At 43.1% G+C, this 16,760-nt stretch overlaps 1 protein-coding gene across 2 annotated transcripts in view; it reads right to left on the reverse strand.

The window, feature by feature from the left end:
* Positions 1 to 16,760, reverse strand: part of LOC108701776 — a 38,654-nt gene that overhangs the window by 9,125 nt on the left and 12,769 nt on the right. For both annotated transcript variants that reach the window (XM_041576228.1, XM_018236801.2), the window contains exons 4-5: positions 16,609 to 16,745; positions 16,056 to 16,201 (exon numbers count right to left, since the gene is read on the reverse strand). In XM_041576228.1, coding sequence (XP_041432162.1) covers positions 16,056 to 16,201; positions 16,609 to 16,745 — 283 coding nt within the window. The remainder of the gene's footprint in view (positions 1 to 16,055; positions 16,202 to 16,608; positions 16,746 to 16,760) is intronic.

A 16,760-nucleotide genomic window follows, 5' to 3' on the forward strand; every position in this document is an offset into this window, starting at 1 on the left:
ACAAAACACTGAGAAGAATGTGTTTTTTTGACAAATTATTTGTTCCTCTGAGACCTTCTGCCTTCTTTCTCTTATATACTGTATTTGTACTAACTGGTAATGCTGTCAAGAATCTTTCTGGCCCACTTTAACATGGAGATGGTTTGTAAGCTTGTGAACATCACACTGAGCAATCGGTGCATGTGAACATTCCAGTGTTAATGAAGCAGACGTTCTTATACCATTCTTAACTTATTTCCCTGCAGAGACCAACAAAATAAAGCGTGAGAATATTCTTCAGTCTTCAAAGATTTCAAAAGCAATGACATGTCCATGTGGCTTTATGCTGACAGGACCAATAATGTAGAAAGATTGCCAGATGGCAACCAAAAGTGCCTTTATAAGCTCTTCTAACACTAGCTAGAGATACTACATATAAAGCTACACATAAACCAAAATAATACCAGCATTCTCCCACTTGGTTTATTCTATACCATAATGCTAGGAATTGTTGATCCTAGCACATGATTTATTATTTAGCACAAAACGCATTTGGCTTTACGTCATTTTTCTGACCTGAATTAGTGCTTGTTTGCTTTTTTGGCCTATTTTGGGTGGTGCTAATATGAAGGCAGGTGTTAACTACAGGGCTCCATGGCTGTATTGCACGAAAGTAGGCACAACTGGCATAGTAGTACAGCATAACAGCATGTTGTAGACAAAGCCTGTGCTTAGGGCAACTGCTTTAAAAAGGGATCATGCCCTTTGTTTTGTAAAAATGAAAATATCTTGTGGCTAAATCTGGCAGTTAAGGCTCATATCAGCTTTGGGAAGGGGTGGATGGAGATCCTAGGGAGCACCCCACTGTAAGAAGGTGCTGTCTTCTGTTGTACTGACGGCCTGAATCCCTGTGTATGTCACACACAGGGATCATAGGGAAGGCAGAGTAAGGCACACACAGGGAGCATAGAGAAGGCAGAGTATGCTACACACAGGGAACATGGGGCTGGAGAGTACGGCACACACAGGGAGCATAGGGCAGACAGAGTATGGTACACACAGGGAGCATGGGCAGGTAGAGTATTGCACACACAGGGAGCATAGGGCATGCAAAGTATTGCACACAAGGGGCATAGGGCAAGCAGTGTATAGCACACACAGGGAGCATAAGGCAGACAGAGTATGGCACACAGGGAGCATAGGGCAGACAGAGTATGGCACACACAGGAAGCATAAGACAGGCAGAGTATGACACACACACAGGGAGCAAAGGGCAGACAGAGTATGGCACACACAGGGAGTATAGGGCAGACAGAGTATGGCACACAGGGAACATAGGGAAGGCAGAGTATGCTACACAGGCAACCAGGGCAGCAGCATTGCCCCCTCCACTGTTCACACGTATGTGAGCATGCATATGGAAGCGCGTGTAGGGAAACGAGCGTACGTGAGCATACACGCTAACCGGCAGCTTCAACCCACTCACCGTGTGAAGGCGCTCAAACACGTGCAACTAGCTGGGGTAGGCAGCAGTGAAAGGTATGTGCCTGGCGCCCCCTAAGTATTGCACCCTAGGCATGTGCCTACTCTGCCTACCCCTAGTTCCGGCCCTGAGAGTAAGGCAAACACAGGGAGCATAGGGCAAGCAGAGTAAGGCACACAGGGAGCATAGGGCAGGCAGAGTATGGCACACAGAAGGAGCATATGGCAGGCAGATTATGGCAAATACAGGGAGCATAGGGCAGGCAGAGTATGGCAAATACAGGGAGTATAGGGCAGGCAAAGTATGGCACACACAGGGAGCATAGGGCAGGCAGAGTATGGCACACACAGGGAGCATAGGGCAGGCAGAGTATGACACACACAGGGAGCCAGGGGCGTAACTACAGAGGAAGCAGACCCAGCGGTTGCAGGGGGGCCCAGGTAGTATAGGGGCCCCATGAGGACCTAATTCATACACAATTTCAATAAATATTGGTCAAACAGGTCAATCTCTAGACATTTTGGGGGCTGAAAAATAATTTGCTGTGGGGCCCAGTAATATCTAGTTACGCCACTGCAGGGAGCATAGGGCAGGCAGAGTATGGCACACACAGGGAGCACAGGGCAGGAGAGTATGGCACACACAGGGAGCATAGGACATTCACAGGGCAAGAGAAAGGGAACCTATCAGGACCATGTAAGTAACTGATCAGGACAGTACACATGTATAGTGGCACAGTGCAGTTGCTCCTCTGGTGTGAACAATGCAGGGGATTATAGTCTGAGTAAGGCAGTTCATCTCAGTACAGATATCTTAGAACATGTATACAAGGTAAGTAGTCACAGCATGGGGGTGGCCACGGACCACCAGTTGAGCAGCACTGGTTTAATGCATGCAATACTGTGCCCGGAGCTGCTTTTACTCTTTTATTAAAGAGCCCCGAAGTTTTACTTTGTTGTAAGTTTGGATACACTGCCTCCCAAGCAGCCATCTCTTATCTAGGGAAAAAGACTGCAAATTATAAAAGATATACACCCTAAAGTCCTCTTTCGCACAGATTCCACATTCTCCCATAAAATATAAGTGTATTTGGCTCTCTTGCGATAAATCTAAAACGTATTACTGGGGGAGCTGTGAACTGGCCGGTGGTCCGGACAAAAAGCAGATTGTTCCTGTCTTGGGCCCCAGGTGTGAAAAGTGCTTGTGAAATATCACTGCCTTGGAATTTATGGGTTATAGAAAAGATTTTTTCTGGAAAAATTAGATTTTGAGTGTGACACTTTAGATAAGATTTTGGGACCCAGGATGTTTAGGAGAAACGAGTAGTCTTCTGTACAGAGGAAGAAGTGAAAACATATTAGGATTCCAAGAGAAGTGGTGAATAGATGGATTATTAAAAACAAATATTAGCCTCCTTGCACCCAAACTACAGTACATATTTAATAAATTGTAATTTTTCCTTTATGCTTTTGAGATATTTGATGTTTTATGTGGGACTTCCTTCAACGCAATATATTTAGACACCTCTTCACTAACAAATGATCTCTAACTGCTTCCTACCTATCTCCTCCTGGAATAACCAACAGCATCTCAAAATAAACCTGCCTTAAATAGAGCATATATTCTTACCACCAAACTCTGGCCCTTCTCTTCCTTTACCACTAATACAGATGGCATGACCATTAACCCTATTTCTATGTCATGGACAGCACCCTCACAAATTTCTTTTCTTTAAAATGCCTTTATTGAAACATGGGCTCTGACCCAAACAGCACCTGTTCACAGTTATTTATACACAGTATCACAGTGACCCCTAGTGACATGGGTCAGAGCCCATGTTTCAATAAAGGCATTTTAAAGAAAAGAAATTTGTGATGGTGCTGTCCATGACATAGAAATTTGCTGTAATAAGCTGAAGGTGGAAACCGCTGGACGTGCACCAGACTGCAGCAATTAAGAGGTTACAAGTGCTGACTAAAGAACTTGCATGACCATTAACCCTGTAAATTCATAATGCTGCCTGGGGGTTACCAGTCCCTCCCATTCTCTAATAAAATGCCAAATACTCTCTTGCCAAAACCTGCCATTTTTTGCCAAGATCTGATATTTTTCCGTCAAAAGTAACAGCTAAAACAAAATCCATGCCCATATCCTATTATCCCAGTTAGACTATTGCAACCTTCTACGAATGAATTTCCCAGACCACTGCTTAGAATCCTTCTGCTCTTCCACAAGACAGAACCTCTTCAACACCTAGTAAAATCTCTATCATTGCAACAGATAGCATACAAAATCCTTCCGTCTCTCATCTTAAATCTTTGTATCTTGAAGAGAAAGGTTTAGTAGGTGGAAACGACTAAAATACCAGTGTTTATCTAACCCTTTGCCTTGTTTATAATCAGTGTCACCATAGGTTTCTGTAAATTATATCTTGGCAGCCTGCTTGTACAAATTGGCTTGTGGTTGGAGAACATTCTACAAAGAAGCACAGGAAATATATGATTGGTGCTGTCAGTGATAAATACCATCTCCTTGCCAGCTTTTACTTGCCGAGTTTTTTTCAAACGACTTTTCATGATTCTATTCTTTAACAACTTCAGACTATTCTAGGTTCCACAGAATATTCTTGTGTACAGTATATTTGCACTTGTGTTTTTTCTCAAATCCTGAAAAAGTACCTATAGTAGCAATGGAATGATAATCTCTGGGAAGGGAGTGTGACTGTAGGATAGCAGGTATAGTAGAGAGAGATGGTGCCTATAGTAACAGTAGGATAATAGTCTCTGGGAAGGGAGTGTGACTGTGGGATAGCAGGTATAGTAGGGAGAGATGGTGCCTATAGTAACAGTGGGATAATAGTCTCTGGGAAGGGAGTGTGACTATGGGATAGCAGGTATAGTAGGGAGAGATGGTGCCTATAGTAGCAATGGAATCATAATCTCTGGGAAGGGAGTGTGACTGTGGGATAGCAGGTATAGTAGGGAGAGATGGTGCCTATAGTAACAGTGGATAATTGTCTCTGGGAAGGGAGTGTGACTGTGGGATAGCAGGTATAGTAGGGAGATATGGTGCCTATAGTAACAGACTCAGTGGGATAATAGTCTCTGGGAAGGGAGTGTGACTGTGGGATAACAGGTATAGTAGGGAGAGATTGTGTCTATAGTAACAGTGGGATAATAGTCTCTGGGAAGGGAGTGTGACTGTGGGATAGCAGGTATAGTATGGAGAGATGGTGCCTATAGTAACAGTGGGATAATAGTCTTTGGGAAGGGACCGTGGCTGTGAGATATCAGGTATAGTACAGTAAGAACATAGCACATGGGTCCCCAACTTTTTTTTTCCCATGAGCCACATTCAGATGTAGAAAGAGTTGGGGAGCAATACAAGCATAAAAAATGTTCCTGGGTGGAGCAATATACGTAAGTGCAGTGATTGGTTGTTTGGTAGTGCCTATTTGGACTGGCAGCCGAAAGAAGGTTCTTTTTGGCATTGTACCTATTTTTTTCACAACCAAAACTTGCCTTCAAGCCTGGTTTCAAAACTAATCGTTTCTTGGTAAAGCGAAGTGCTGATGGCGGAGCTCACCACGGCACGGTGTCTCAGGCTGGTCACTAGCTCTCGCAAGACTTTGGCAACTCGCCCAAGGATTCCAATAATGAAAGCAAATGACTCACATACGGAGCACAGACAGGCGTCTTCGGCGTGAATTGGTCTGCGCTCCGTATGTGAGCAATTTGCTTTCAAAAATAAGCACCTGCTTTGAGGCCACTGGGACCAACATTGAAGGGGTCGGTGAGCAACATGTTGCTCATGAACTACTGGTTGAGGATCTCTGCCATATCACATTCCCGAACTGCAGCCCTTTGAAAGGAAGAGTTTGTCACAAAGTGCTGAGAGTAGAAATTAACCAACTCTGTAAAGGCACTGATTACCCACCACAAAAACACATTATAGTACAGATATATTGTGAAGCATATGGGAACCTTTAAGACAGATGTTTCATTTTCTCAGGATCTTAAAACCCTCCGCTCCTTGTAGTAAAAATCCTTCACATTGCGAATTCCCATCTGATAAGGAAAGTAGTAAATAATCCTGTGTTATGGGTCAGGTGTTGGGAAAATGATATCCCCATACAGCAGGACATAACAATGCAGCGGAGCGGTACCCAGGAGCGACACTGCAGGTAACATTTTTGTCTTAACTAAAAGCAGGAGCTGTTATGACATTTTCATGCTGCTGGCCATGAAAAACAAGAGAAAGCATTGGGAATTTTACTATCACTTCATCAGGAAAGAATTTGCTTAAAACAAAAAACATATAAGAAGCCGAGAAGGAGAATTTCCCAGGCCTTATTTCCCCTGTCCCATAGTAATCATTATTTCCTGGGAATGTGAAGGGAATTCTTCTGTGCACTGTGAAACGGGAGGGAGCATTCCGATGGATGCCAATATAAATCTGAGTGATGCCTCTGCTGGGCTGGGATTATCCGGCCGTATCCGATATGGCAGTTTCCAGCAGTCTCAATGACAAGATATTAGCTCTGCTCGTGGGAAGGATGCTCTGAACTGTATCAAAGAACCTGCCTAATGGGCAATTAGATTGTATTCTAATAACTTCTGACACTCCGTTGCCAACATCTCTGTTACATGATTTATTTGGTACATTCCTCATCTCTGCAATCTGCTGCTCCTCTGTTATCAAATACTAAGATATGCACCCTGTCATTTTTGGGGCAGTTGGAGCCCGTGTCATGGGCCCAGACAGCTGTGACATTCTGATTTGCTGATTCAAAGGGTGATGTTTATTTTATGCATGCTTATGACAAATAGGTCTATCCATGACAATATTGGTTGGGCACAACATTCCTAGGAGTCAACTGGAAATCCAAAGAGCCTCTGCTTTCCTTCTGTTTCCAACAAGGGGAATGTTCTTCTCAAAACATCCTCTAACGTGTTGGTATTTTCTGTATCTTCTTTCCCAAGCGGCTATCACACAGCTCAGGTTCCCTATAAAGTCCTCTGGTGCCGCTTACATGGTGGTGGGTTAACTCCCAGAACCAGAAATAATTTCTGATACAGTTTGCCAGAAAAGTACTCCAAATATTAGTCCAAAAGGATCCAGTGTTATCAAAGTGTCAGCTTTATATACTCGCACCACAGGTTCCATGGGAAAATGTAGGACGCTAGTCATATTAAGGGTGGGTTTCTTCTGGCTTAATAAATACTTAATAGATACCGGCTATAGCTGTTTCTGTCTGCAAAATTATAGTGAATATTACATTCTCTTTAGCAGGGTGTTGTTTCCTGATGTGAACAGTTCAAAGTAGAAGCAGGAGCTTTGTTTTATACTTAGTTTGCACCCCTTGTATGGAATCTTTATAAATGACTACTGTAAGTCCCGAAGGAGACAAAATCACAGGATGGACACTGGGCTCTCCTGAGCAGGAGGAAGATGGAGTATTAATAGTCTGATCTGAGGCAGTTAGGGAAAGGGTTGTCCAGATGGGCTATATAGAAGAATGGAAGCCAGTAGGCAAGGAAAGACTGGGAATGGACAGGGCAGATGGATGGACTACATGGGCTACAAAGAAGGACAGAACCCAGTAGGCAAGGAAAGCCTGCAACAGACACCGGGCCCCCCTGAGAAGGAGGAAGATGGAACATCATTTGAGGCAGTTAGGGTATGGGTTCCCAGATGGGCTATATAGAAGGATGAAAGCCAGTAGGCAAGGAAAGACTGGGAATGGACAGGGTAGATGGATGGATTACATAGGCTATAAAGAAGGACAGAACCCAGTAGGCAAGGAAAGCCTGGGACAGACACCGGGCCCCCTTGAGCAGGAGGAAGATGGAACATCAATAGTCTGATCTGAGGCAGATAAGGTATGGGTAGTCCAGATGGGCTATATAGAAGCATATAAGCCAGTAGGCAAGGAAAGACTGATGTGGACACAGGGCTCCCCTGAGCAGGAGGTAAGATGGAACATCAATAGTATGATCTCAGGCAGTTAGGGTATGGGTAGTCCAGATGGGCTATATACTGTAGAAGGATAGAGGCCAGTAGGCAAGGAAAGACAAGGAAAGGACAGGGCAGATGTAACTGTAAAGACATAGGGAACATGACACAGGATAGATCATTGATTAGTTTGATTTAGTCATCACAGGGCAAATAGTCCAAGTTCATTTCTGCCATCATATTCTAAGTTTCTACATATAAGAAACCATCCTCAATTTTCCTTTTACTAGACTGGAGCGCATCATTACTTTACCATCTGCACATTTGATCAAATTCTTGGACATGAAAGAATAAAGATGATTATATTGAGCAGAACAGGGGAACTTGTCTATAATAAAAGACATTGGGAAACCTGTCAGCAGAGGAAGGAAATCTGTATGGCACCCCCCATGGTCCCAATAACGCAAATCATCCCTCGTGCTCTTCAGAGTTGATGCAGAAAATGTCTTGAGCAGTAACTGCTATTCCTTCCAGAGAAGCAGGAAAATTATTGCTAACAGGTACTGAAAACTGGACAAGGCATTCTGAATTGTTTAAATCTCCATTAAAGTATGAAATCATCACATCACTAATCCTGGGGTGTCCATTTGTGGCCCTCCAGCTGCTGCTGCAACTTCCAACTCTGAAGGGCTGCAGATGGGTAATCAGCACACACACCCAGGGCCGCCATCAGAAATCACAGGGCCCCATACGACAAAATTTCCTGGGCCTCCTGGGCTGCGCCCACTGCAAGCCCAACCTACAGGTTTGCCCCCCACCACGCAGTAAAAAAACAAAAAAAATATTGGTGGCTAGGGTTCCCACATGTTAATAAAAAATAAAAAGATATTGGTGGTCAGGGCCCCCCATAAAAAAACATTTGTGTCCAGGCCCCCCCATTAAAAAATATTTGTGGCTAGGACCCCACATGAGAAAAAAAAATTGGTGGCCAATATTGGTGGCCAGGGCCCCCCCCCCACATTATAAGAAAATTGGTGGCCAGGGCCCCTTAAACGTCCATGCCTTCCCGAAGTCAGCAGCTCTCAGAAAGATGGGGGGCCCGGCTAATCAAGTAAGTGTGGCGTGGCCGGGCCCCCCTTACCCTCGGGGCCCCCTATAACTCTCCCCCCTGTCCCCCCCTGTTGGCTGCCCTGCACACACCAGTTACTTACCTTATTACATAAAGGCATCAAGTTATCTTATTTCTGGAGAAACCTGAGCACCAGCTGGACTATTTCAAGAAAGACATCTGCGGCTCAAATAGACACTCCTAACAAAATCCTCCTGAGCACAACTATGAAGGCCTGGATCATTACAGTTATAGGGCAGCTAAACCTTTGTGCTGGGGTAGTAAATTCAGTATATCAAATACAGCAGTTGTAGACATAATAATTTGTTGCTTCTAGTTCTCCTTTATGACCTACTTGGTTAAAAGTCCAACCAGTGGCAGATATACTATGGGAAGCTTGCCTGGCAGTGGTTGCAGCCTCATTTGCCAAAATTAGAACATCTGTTAAAGATACATGAAATGAACTAGAACAGGACGTAACATGATCCAAACAATTACCTACTGATGATTTGGTCCTGCAGTCCTATTCTATGTTCGCAAATACCCTCCGACAGCTGAATCTGCATTGGATAAACTTATCCAAACAGTTTTTATACGCTTGTATTAGTTATCGGTTGTACCTTTCTACGGAATACATGTTATATTATATACACCCATTTTTTGTACAGCGCTGCGGAAAATGTTGCTGCATTATAAATACTTGTTTATAATAGTAATGGTCAGCTAGTAGAATTTCCACTTGCTGATAACAGCAAGGTATTCCACGAACCAAGCTAACTCCACCTTATGACATTGTACTCAAATTTGTGAATTATATATATATCAGCTTATATACATTACTCCAATACAGAACTATTTCATTATCTTAATGCAGTTTCATCTCTGTGCCTCTCCAATACACAAGCTGTGGTCTACCCTATATGTAAATACGAGACAGGTGAAGTTATTACACCAGTGTCAGCCAGAAAATGGCAACAGCCAGATGGTTATAACTAAATGGTACAGACTCCATATTTGTAAAGGTATTATACATCTATGAGAATTTCTCCCAGCCCAAATCTTTCTCAGGAGTGGAGGTGTCTTTAGGCAGTTCCATCAACTGGCCATATTTTTTTAAGTGATATTAATTTGGTCCAGGTTACTCTAAATGGATCTGTTTCATGTATAGTACACATACAGTGTCAGTTAAAGTTCTACAGGGGGTACAGGGGTGTTGGCAGGGGTACTTGGGGCACCATGGCAAAAAGATGTAAAGTTTCATTTGAGGGTCATGAAAGGGGCAGAGTTTGTGGGATAGTGGGTGTGGTTTAGTATAATGGTCATGACTAGGGGAGGGGATCAGGGGCATGACTATGCATAATTCATTTAGGCCCCATTCTACTTGGCAGGGAGGGTCCTGTGATCCTAGTAGTATGGAGCTCTGTTATTCCCAAAGATGGCCCCAGCCTCCTCTCACCCTCCATTTAGACCACTAAAGGGACCAGACAAGGCTGACCTCTGTCTTCCCTATTGGGAGTAAACCTATGGCAGTTGTAATTAGACAATGGCAACACGTTTAAAGTTGAATAAATATAGATGGAACATCATTTGAGGCAGTTAGGGTATGGGTTCCCAGATGGGCTATATAGAAGGATGAAAGCCAGTAGGCAAGGAAAGACTGGGAATGGACAGGGTAGATGGATGGATTACATAGGCTATAAAGAAGGACAGAACCCAGTAGGCAAGGAAAGCCTGGGACAGACACCGGGCCCCCTTGAGCAGGAGGAAGATGGAACATCAATAGTCTGATCTGAGGCAGATAAGGTATGGGTAGTCCAGATGGGCTATATAGAAGCATATAAGCCAGTAGGCAAGGAAAGACTGATGTGGACACAGGGCTCCCCTGAGCAGGAGGTAAGATGGAACATCAATAGTATGATCTCAGGCAGTTAGGGTATGGGTAGTCCAGATGGGCTATATACTGTAGAAGGATAGAGGCCAGTAGGCAAGGAAAGACAAGGAAAGGGCAGGGCAGATGTAACTGTAAAGACATAGGGAACATGACACAGGATAGATCATTGATTAGTTTGATTTAGTCATCACAGGGCAAATAGTCCAAGTTCATTTCTGCCATCATATTCTAAGTTTCTACATATAAGAAACCATCCTCAATTTTCCTTTTACTAGACTGGAGCGCATCATTACTTTACCATCTGCACATTTGATCAAATTCTTGGACATGAAAGAATAAAGATGATTATATTGAGCAGAACAGGGGAACTTGTCTATAATAAAAGACACTGGGAAACCTGTCAGCAGAGGAAGGAAATCTGTATGGCACCCCCCATGGTCCCAATAACGCAAACCATCCCTCGTGCTCTTCAGAGTTGATGCAGAAAATGTCTTGAGCAGTAACTGCTATTCCTTCCAGAGAAGCAGGAAAATTATTGCTAACAGGTACTGAAAACTGGACAAGGCATTCTGAATTGTTTAAATCTCCATTAAAGTATGAAATCATCACATCACTAATCCTGGGGTGTCCATTTGTGGCCATCCAGCTGCTGCTGCAACTTCCAACTCTGAAGGGCTGCAGGTGGGTAATCAGCACACACACCCAGGGCCGCCATCAGAAATCACAGGGCCCCATACGACAAAATTTCCTGGGCCTCCTGGGCTGCGCCCACTGCAAGCCCAACCTACAGGTTTGCCCCCCACCACGCAGTAAAAAAACAAAAAAAATATTGGTGGCTAGGGTTCCCACATGTTAATAAAAAATAAAAAGATATTGGTGGTCAGGGCCCCCCATAAAAAAACATTTGTGTCCAGGCCCCCCATTAAAAAATATTTGTGGCTAGGACCCCACATGAGAAAAAAAAATTGGTGGCCAATATTGGTGGCCAGGGCCCCCCCCCCCACATTATAAGAAAATTGGTGGCCAGGGCCCCTTAAACGTCCATGCCTTCCCGAAGTCAGCAGCTCTCAGAAAGATGGGGGGCCCGGCTAATCAAGTAAGTGTGGCGTGGCTGGGCCCCCCTTACCCTCGGGGCCCCCTATAACTCTCCCCCCTGTCCCCCCCTGATGGCTGCCCTGCACACACCAGTTACTTACCTTATTACATAAAGGCATCAAGTTATCTTATTTCTGGAGAAACCTGAGCACCAGCTGGACTATTTCAAGAAAGACATCTGCGGCTCAAATAGACACTCCTAACAAAATCCTCCTGTGCACAACTATGAAGGCCTGGATCATTACAGTTATAGGGCAGCTAAACCTTTGTGCTGGGGTAGTAAATTCAGTATATCAAATACAGCAGTTGTAGACATAATAATTTGTTGCTTCTAGTTCTCCTTTATGACCTACTTGGTTAAAAGTCCAACCAGTGGCAGATATACTATGGGAAGCTTGCCTGGCAGTGGTTGCAGCCTCATTTGCCAAAGTTAGAACATCTGTTAAAGATACATGAAATGAACTAGAACAGGACGTAACATGATCCAAACAATTACCTACTGATGATTTGGTCCCGCAGTCCTATTCTATGTTCGCAAATACCCTCCGACAGCTGAATCTGCATTGGATAAACTTATCCAAACAGTTTTTATACGCTTGTATTAGTTATCGGTTGTACCTTTCTACGGAATACATGTTATATTGTATACACCCATTTTTTGTACAGCGCTGCGGAAAATGTTGCTGCATTATAAATACTTGTTTATAATAGTAATGGTCAGCTAGTAGAATTTCCACTTGCTGATAACAGCAAGGTATTCCACGAACCAAGCTAACTCCACCTTATGACATTGTACTCAAATTTGTGAATTATATATATATCAGCTTATATACATTACCCCAATACAGAACTATTTCATTATCTTAATGCAGTTTCATTAGGGATGTAGCGAACGTCGGAAAAAAAGTTCGCGAACATATTTGCGAACTTGCGCAAAAATGCGAGCGGTTCGCGAACGGTTCGCGAACCCCATAGACTTCAATGGGAAGGCGAACTTTAACATCTAAAAAAAAAATTTCTGGCCAGAAAAATGATTTTAAAGTTGTTTAAAGGGTGCAACGACCTGGACAGTGGCATGCCAGAGGGGGATCAAGGGCAAAAATGTATCTGAAAAATCTGCCTGTGTGTGCTTGGAAGAGATAGTGTAGGGGGAGAGCTGTTAGTGATTTCAGGGACAGATGATAGTAAGTTTGCTGGCTAGTAATCTGCTTGATACTGCTCTGTATTGGAGGGACAGAAGTCTGCAGGGATTTGAGGGACATTTTAGCTTAGGTAGCTTTGCTGGCTAGTAATCTACTGTTCTCTTTAAACAACTGCCATACGTTGACCTTGTAGGCATTGTTTGCCCAGTTTTTTTGGACGCAGCCACTGAAGCACAGTTGCCAGAAAAATATGCCATATAAATGCTGAAAATAGTAATTTTTCGCCATACGTTGACCTTGTAGACATTGTTTGCCCAGTTTTTTTGGTTGCAGCCACTGAAGCACAGTTGCCAGAAAAAATATGCCATATAAATGCTGAAAATAGTCATTTTTTGCCATACGTTGACCTTGTAGGCATTGTTTGCCCAGTTTTTTTGGTCGCAGCCACTGAAGCACAGTTGCCAGAAAAAATATGCCATATAAATGCTGAAAATAGTCATTTTTTGCCATATACGTTGAGTCAACGTATGGCAAAAAATGACTATTTTCAGCATTTATATGGCATATTTTTTCTGGCCTCTGTGCTTCAGTGGCTGCGGCCAAAAAAACTGGGCAAACAATGCCTACAAGGTCAACGTATACACTACTACAGCGGTGGATACGGATTACGTAAAATATATGAATGCTGCTTGAAAAAAAGTAACTCAAGTGGTTTTTCTAGAGACGATAATATTATCAATATTTAGACAAAATGTGAACAAGCTCACACAGCTAGATGGCGGGTTGAAGAAAACACTGTGCAAATAATGCCTACAAGGTCAACGTATACACTACTACAGCGGTGGATACGGATTACGTAAAATATATTATGGCTGCTTGAAAAAAGTCACTCCGGTGTTTTTTCTGGAGACGGTAATATTATGGATATTTAGACAGAATGTGAACAAGGTCACACAGCTAGATGGCGGGTTGAAGAAAACAGTGTGCAAATAATGCCTACAAGGTCAACGTATACACTACTACAGCGGTGGATACGGATTACGTAAAATATATGAATGCTGCTTGAAAAAAAGTAACTCAAGTGGTTTTTCTAGAGACGATAATATTATCAATATTTAGACAAAATGTGAACAAGCTCACACAGCTAGATGGCGGGTTGAAGAAAACACTGTGCAAATAATGCCTACAAGGTCAACGTATACACTACTACAGCGGTGGATACGGATTACGTAAAATATATGAATGCTGCTTGAAAAAAAGTAACTCAAGTGGTTTTTCTAGAGACGATAATATTATCAATATTTAGACAAAATGTGAACAAGCTCACACAGCTAGATGGCGGGTTGAAGAAAACACTGTGCAAATAATGCCTACAAGGTCAACGTATAAACTACTACAGCGGTGGATACGGATTACGTAAAATATATTATGGCTGCTTGAAAAAAGTCACTCCGGTGTTTTTTCTGGAGACGGTAATATTATGGATATTTAGACAGAATGTGAACAAGGTCACACAGCTAGATGGCGGGTTGAAGAAAACAGTGTGCAAATAATGCCTACAGGGCAAATAATGCCTAAAAGGTCAACTTATACACTACTACAGCGGTAGTAAAATAAAAAAAAGTAAAATAAAAAAAAAATGAATATTAAAAAAAAAAAATTAAAGTTGGTGCTGCTGAACTACTAGGAGCAGCAGATTAGCACACCAGTCCCACTCCCCAACACTGCTAGACTAATAGCACTGGGCTCTTATAGTAGTAGTAGTAGTAGTAGTAGTAAAACAACAAAAAAATAAATAAAAGCAGTCCTTACAAGGACTACTGTTATTGCAGCAGTCAGCAGATGAGATCAGAAGCAGGACAGCTGCCCACTGCAGCTACATACAGAGCACTGCAGTAGAAGGTAGATTACTAGCCAGCAAAGCTACCTAAGCTTAAATGTCCCTCAAACCCCTGCAGACTTCTGTCCCTCCAATAACAGAGCAGTATCAAAACGATTACTAGCCAGCAAACTTTCAACTGTCCCTGAAATCACTAACAGGCAGCAGCTCTCTCCCTACACTATCTCTTCAGCACACACAGGCAGAGTGAAAAAACGCTGCAGGGCTTCGGTTTTTATAGGGAAGGGGAGTGGTCCAGGGGAGAGCTTCCCGATTGGCTGCCATGTACCTGCTGGTCTGGGGTGAGAGGGCAAAAAAAAGCGCCAACAATGGCGAACCCAAAATGGCGAACGTCGCGCGACGTTCGCGAACTTCCGGCGAGCGCGAACACCCGATGTTCGCGCGAACAAGTTCGCCGGCGAACAGTTCGCGACATCTCTAAGTTTCATCTCTGTGCCTCTCCAATACACAAGCTGTGGTCTACCCTATATGTAAATACGAGACAGGTGAAGTTATTACACCAGTGTCAGCCAGAAAATGGCAACAGCCAGATGGTTATAACTAAATGGTACAGACTCCATATTTGTAAAGGTATTATACATCTATGAGAATTTCTCCCAGCCCAAATCTTTCTCAGGAGTGGAGGTGTCTTTAGGCAGTTCCATCAACTGGCCATATTTTTTTAAGTGATATTAATTTGGTCCAGGTTACTCTAAATGGATCTGTTTCATGTATAGTACACATACAGTGTCAGTTAAAGTTCTACAGGGGGTACAGGGGTGTTGGCAGGGGTACTTGGTGGGATGTAAAGTTTCATTTGAGGGTCATGAAAGGGGCAGAGTTTGTGGGATAGTGGGTGTGGTTTAGTATAATGGTCATGACTAGGGGAGGGGATCAGGGGCATGACTATGCATAATTCATTTAGGCCCCATTCTACTTGGCAGGGAGGGTCCTGTGATCCTAGTAGTATGGAGCTCTGTTATTCCCAAAGATGGCCCCAGCCTCCTCTCACCCTCCATTTAGACCACTAAAGGGACCAGACAAGGCTGACCTCTGTCTTCCCTATTGGGAGTAAACCTATGGCAGTTGTAATTAGACAATGGCAACACGTTTAAAGTTGAATAAATATAGGCAAGGAGGAGAAAAGTTTACCCTATGCCAACAACACTCTTCTCTAACTAATAGACCCTGGGGATTCCTTGGCCTTAATACTGAATTTTCTCCAGGATACAAATTAATTGGGATAAGTCCCTAGTTCCACCATTAGATGGTGATGCCAAGCATATTTATATCCAGATAAATATTTTGGTATTATTCATCAGGCCCCACCAATATTTCTATTCAACACTGAAAATCTTGCCTAAGCATTGGATCTTACTACATCATATGCTAATTTTGTTTTGTGAGCACAAAGCACTTCTGAAATCAGCAGGAAAAATAAAAGCAACCCAATATGTTAAATGCCCCCAGAAACTGTGTGTCCTTAATCCCACCAAAATATTAAAGACATCTGGGAAGCCTACCTGTGTCCCAATGAGAAGGAAAACTGAACTTCTTCTGGTTGTGCCAGAGGTTTTGCTTGGTCACGTGATGTGAAAGAACATTTCTGCACCTCCGCAGCTTATTCGCTCCAAAAAGTTTCCGTTTCCCCTGAGCAATGGTGCTGCCCCTGCACAGAATCAGGCCCAATGTTCAGAATATGAGCTGTTTACTTGATTATTATTTTTTAGCAAGAGTTTTAAAAAAAGTAAAACTACCCCAATGAGTTGGCTTTTTATTTAAATTTTCTCTAAACAGGAAATCATTAATCTCTGCCATCATTGTGTACTATTTATGGCAAACAATATGGCAGCTCCCTCCCATATTCTGGGCAAATAATTAGTTACTGTACCATCTAAGGGAAAAAAATACTGTAGCTACCACCCAGGGTTACATATAAGCTTAAATAATAAATACGGCTATACAGCCTTATACCGTACAACAAAATAGAAGCTTGCCTTGTGATTGGATGTCTAATTGAAACTTACAACCAATCACAGCTTTGCTTGCCCCCCCCCCCATGATTTCTTTACATACTTCTTCTTGTGCCTAATATTTCCCAGTGTCTTGTTGTCCTTTTTTGCTGTGGTCTTGGATATACAAACGTGCTCTTTTATCCCGCTGTCCTCCAAGAGGCTGTTTGGGAAAGAACAGCCCAAAGGTTCTGAAGTTTCCTAGACAATGGAAAG

The sequence above is a fragment of the Xenopus laevis genome, chromosome 9_10L (assembly GCF_017654675.1).
Source record: "Xenopus laevis strain J_2021 chromosome 9_10L, Xenopus_laevis_v10.1, whole genome shotgun sequence".
In the NCBI taxonomy this organism is placed as follows: Eukaryota; Metazoa; Chordata; class Amphibia; order Anura; family Pipidae; genus Xenopus; species Xenopus laevis.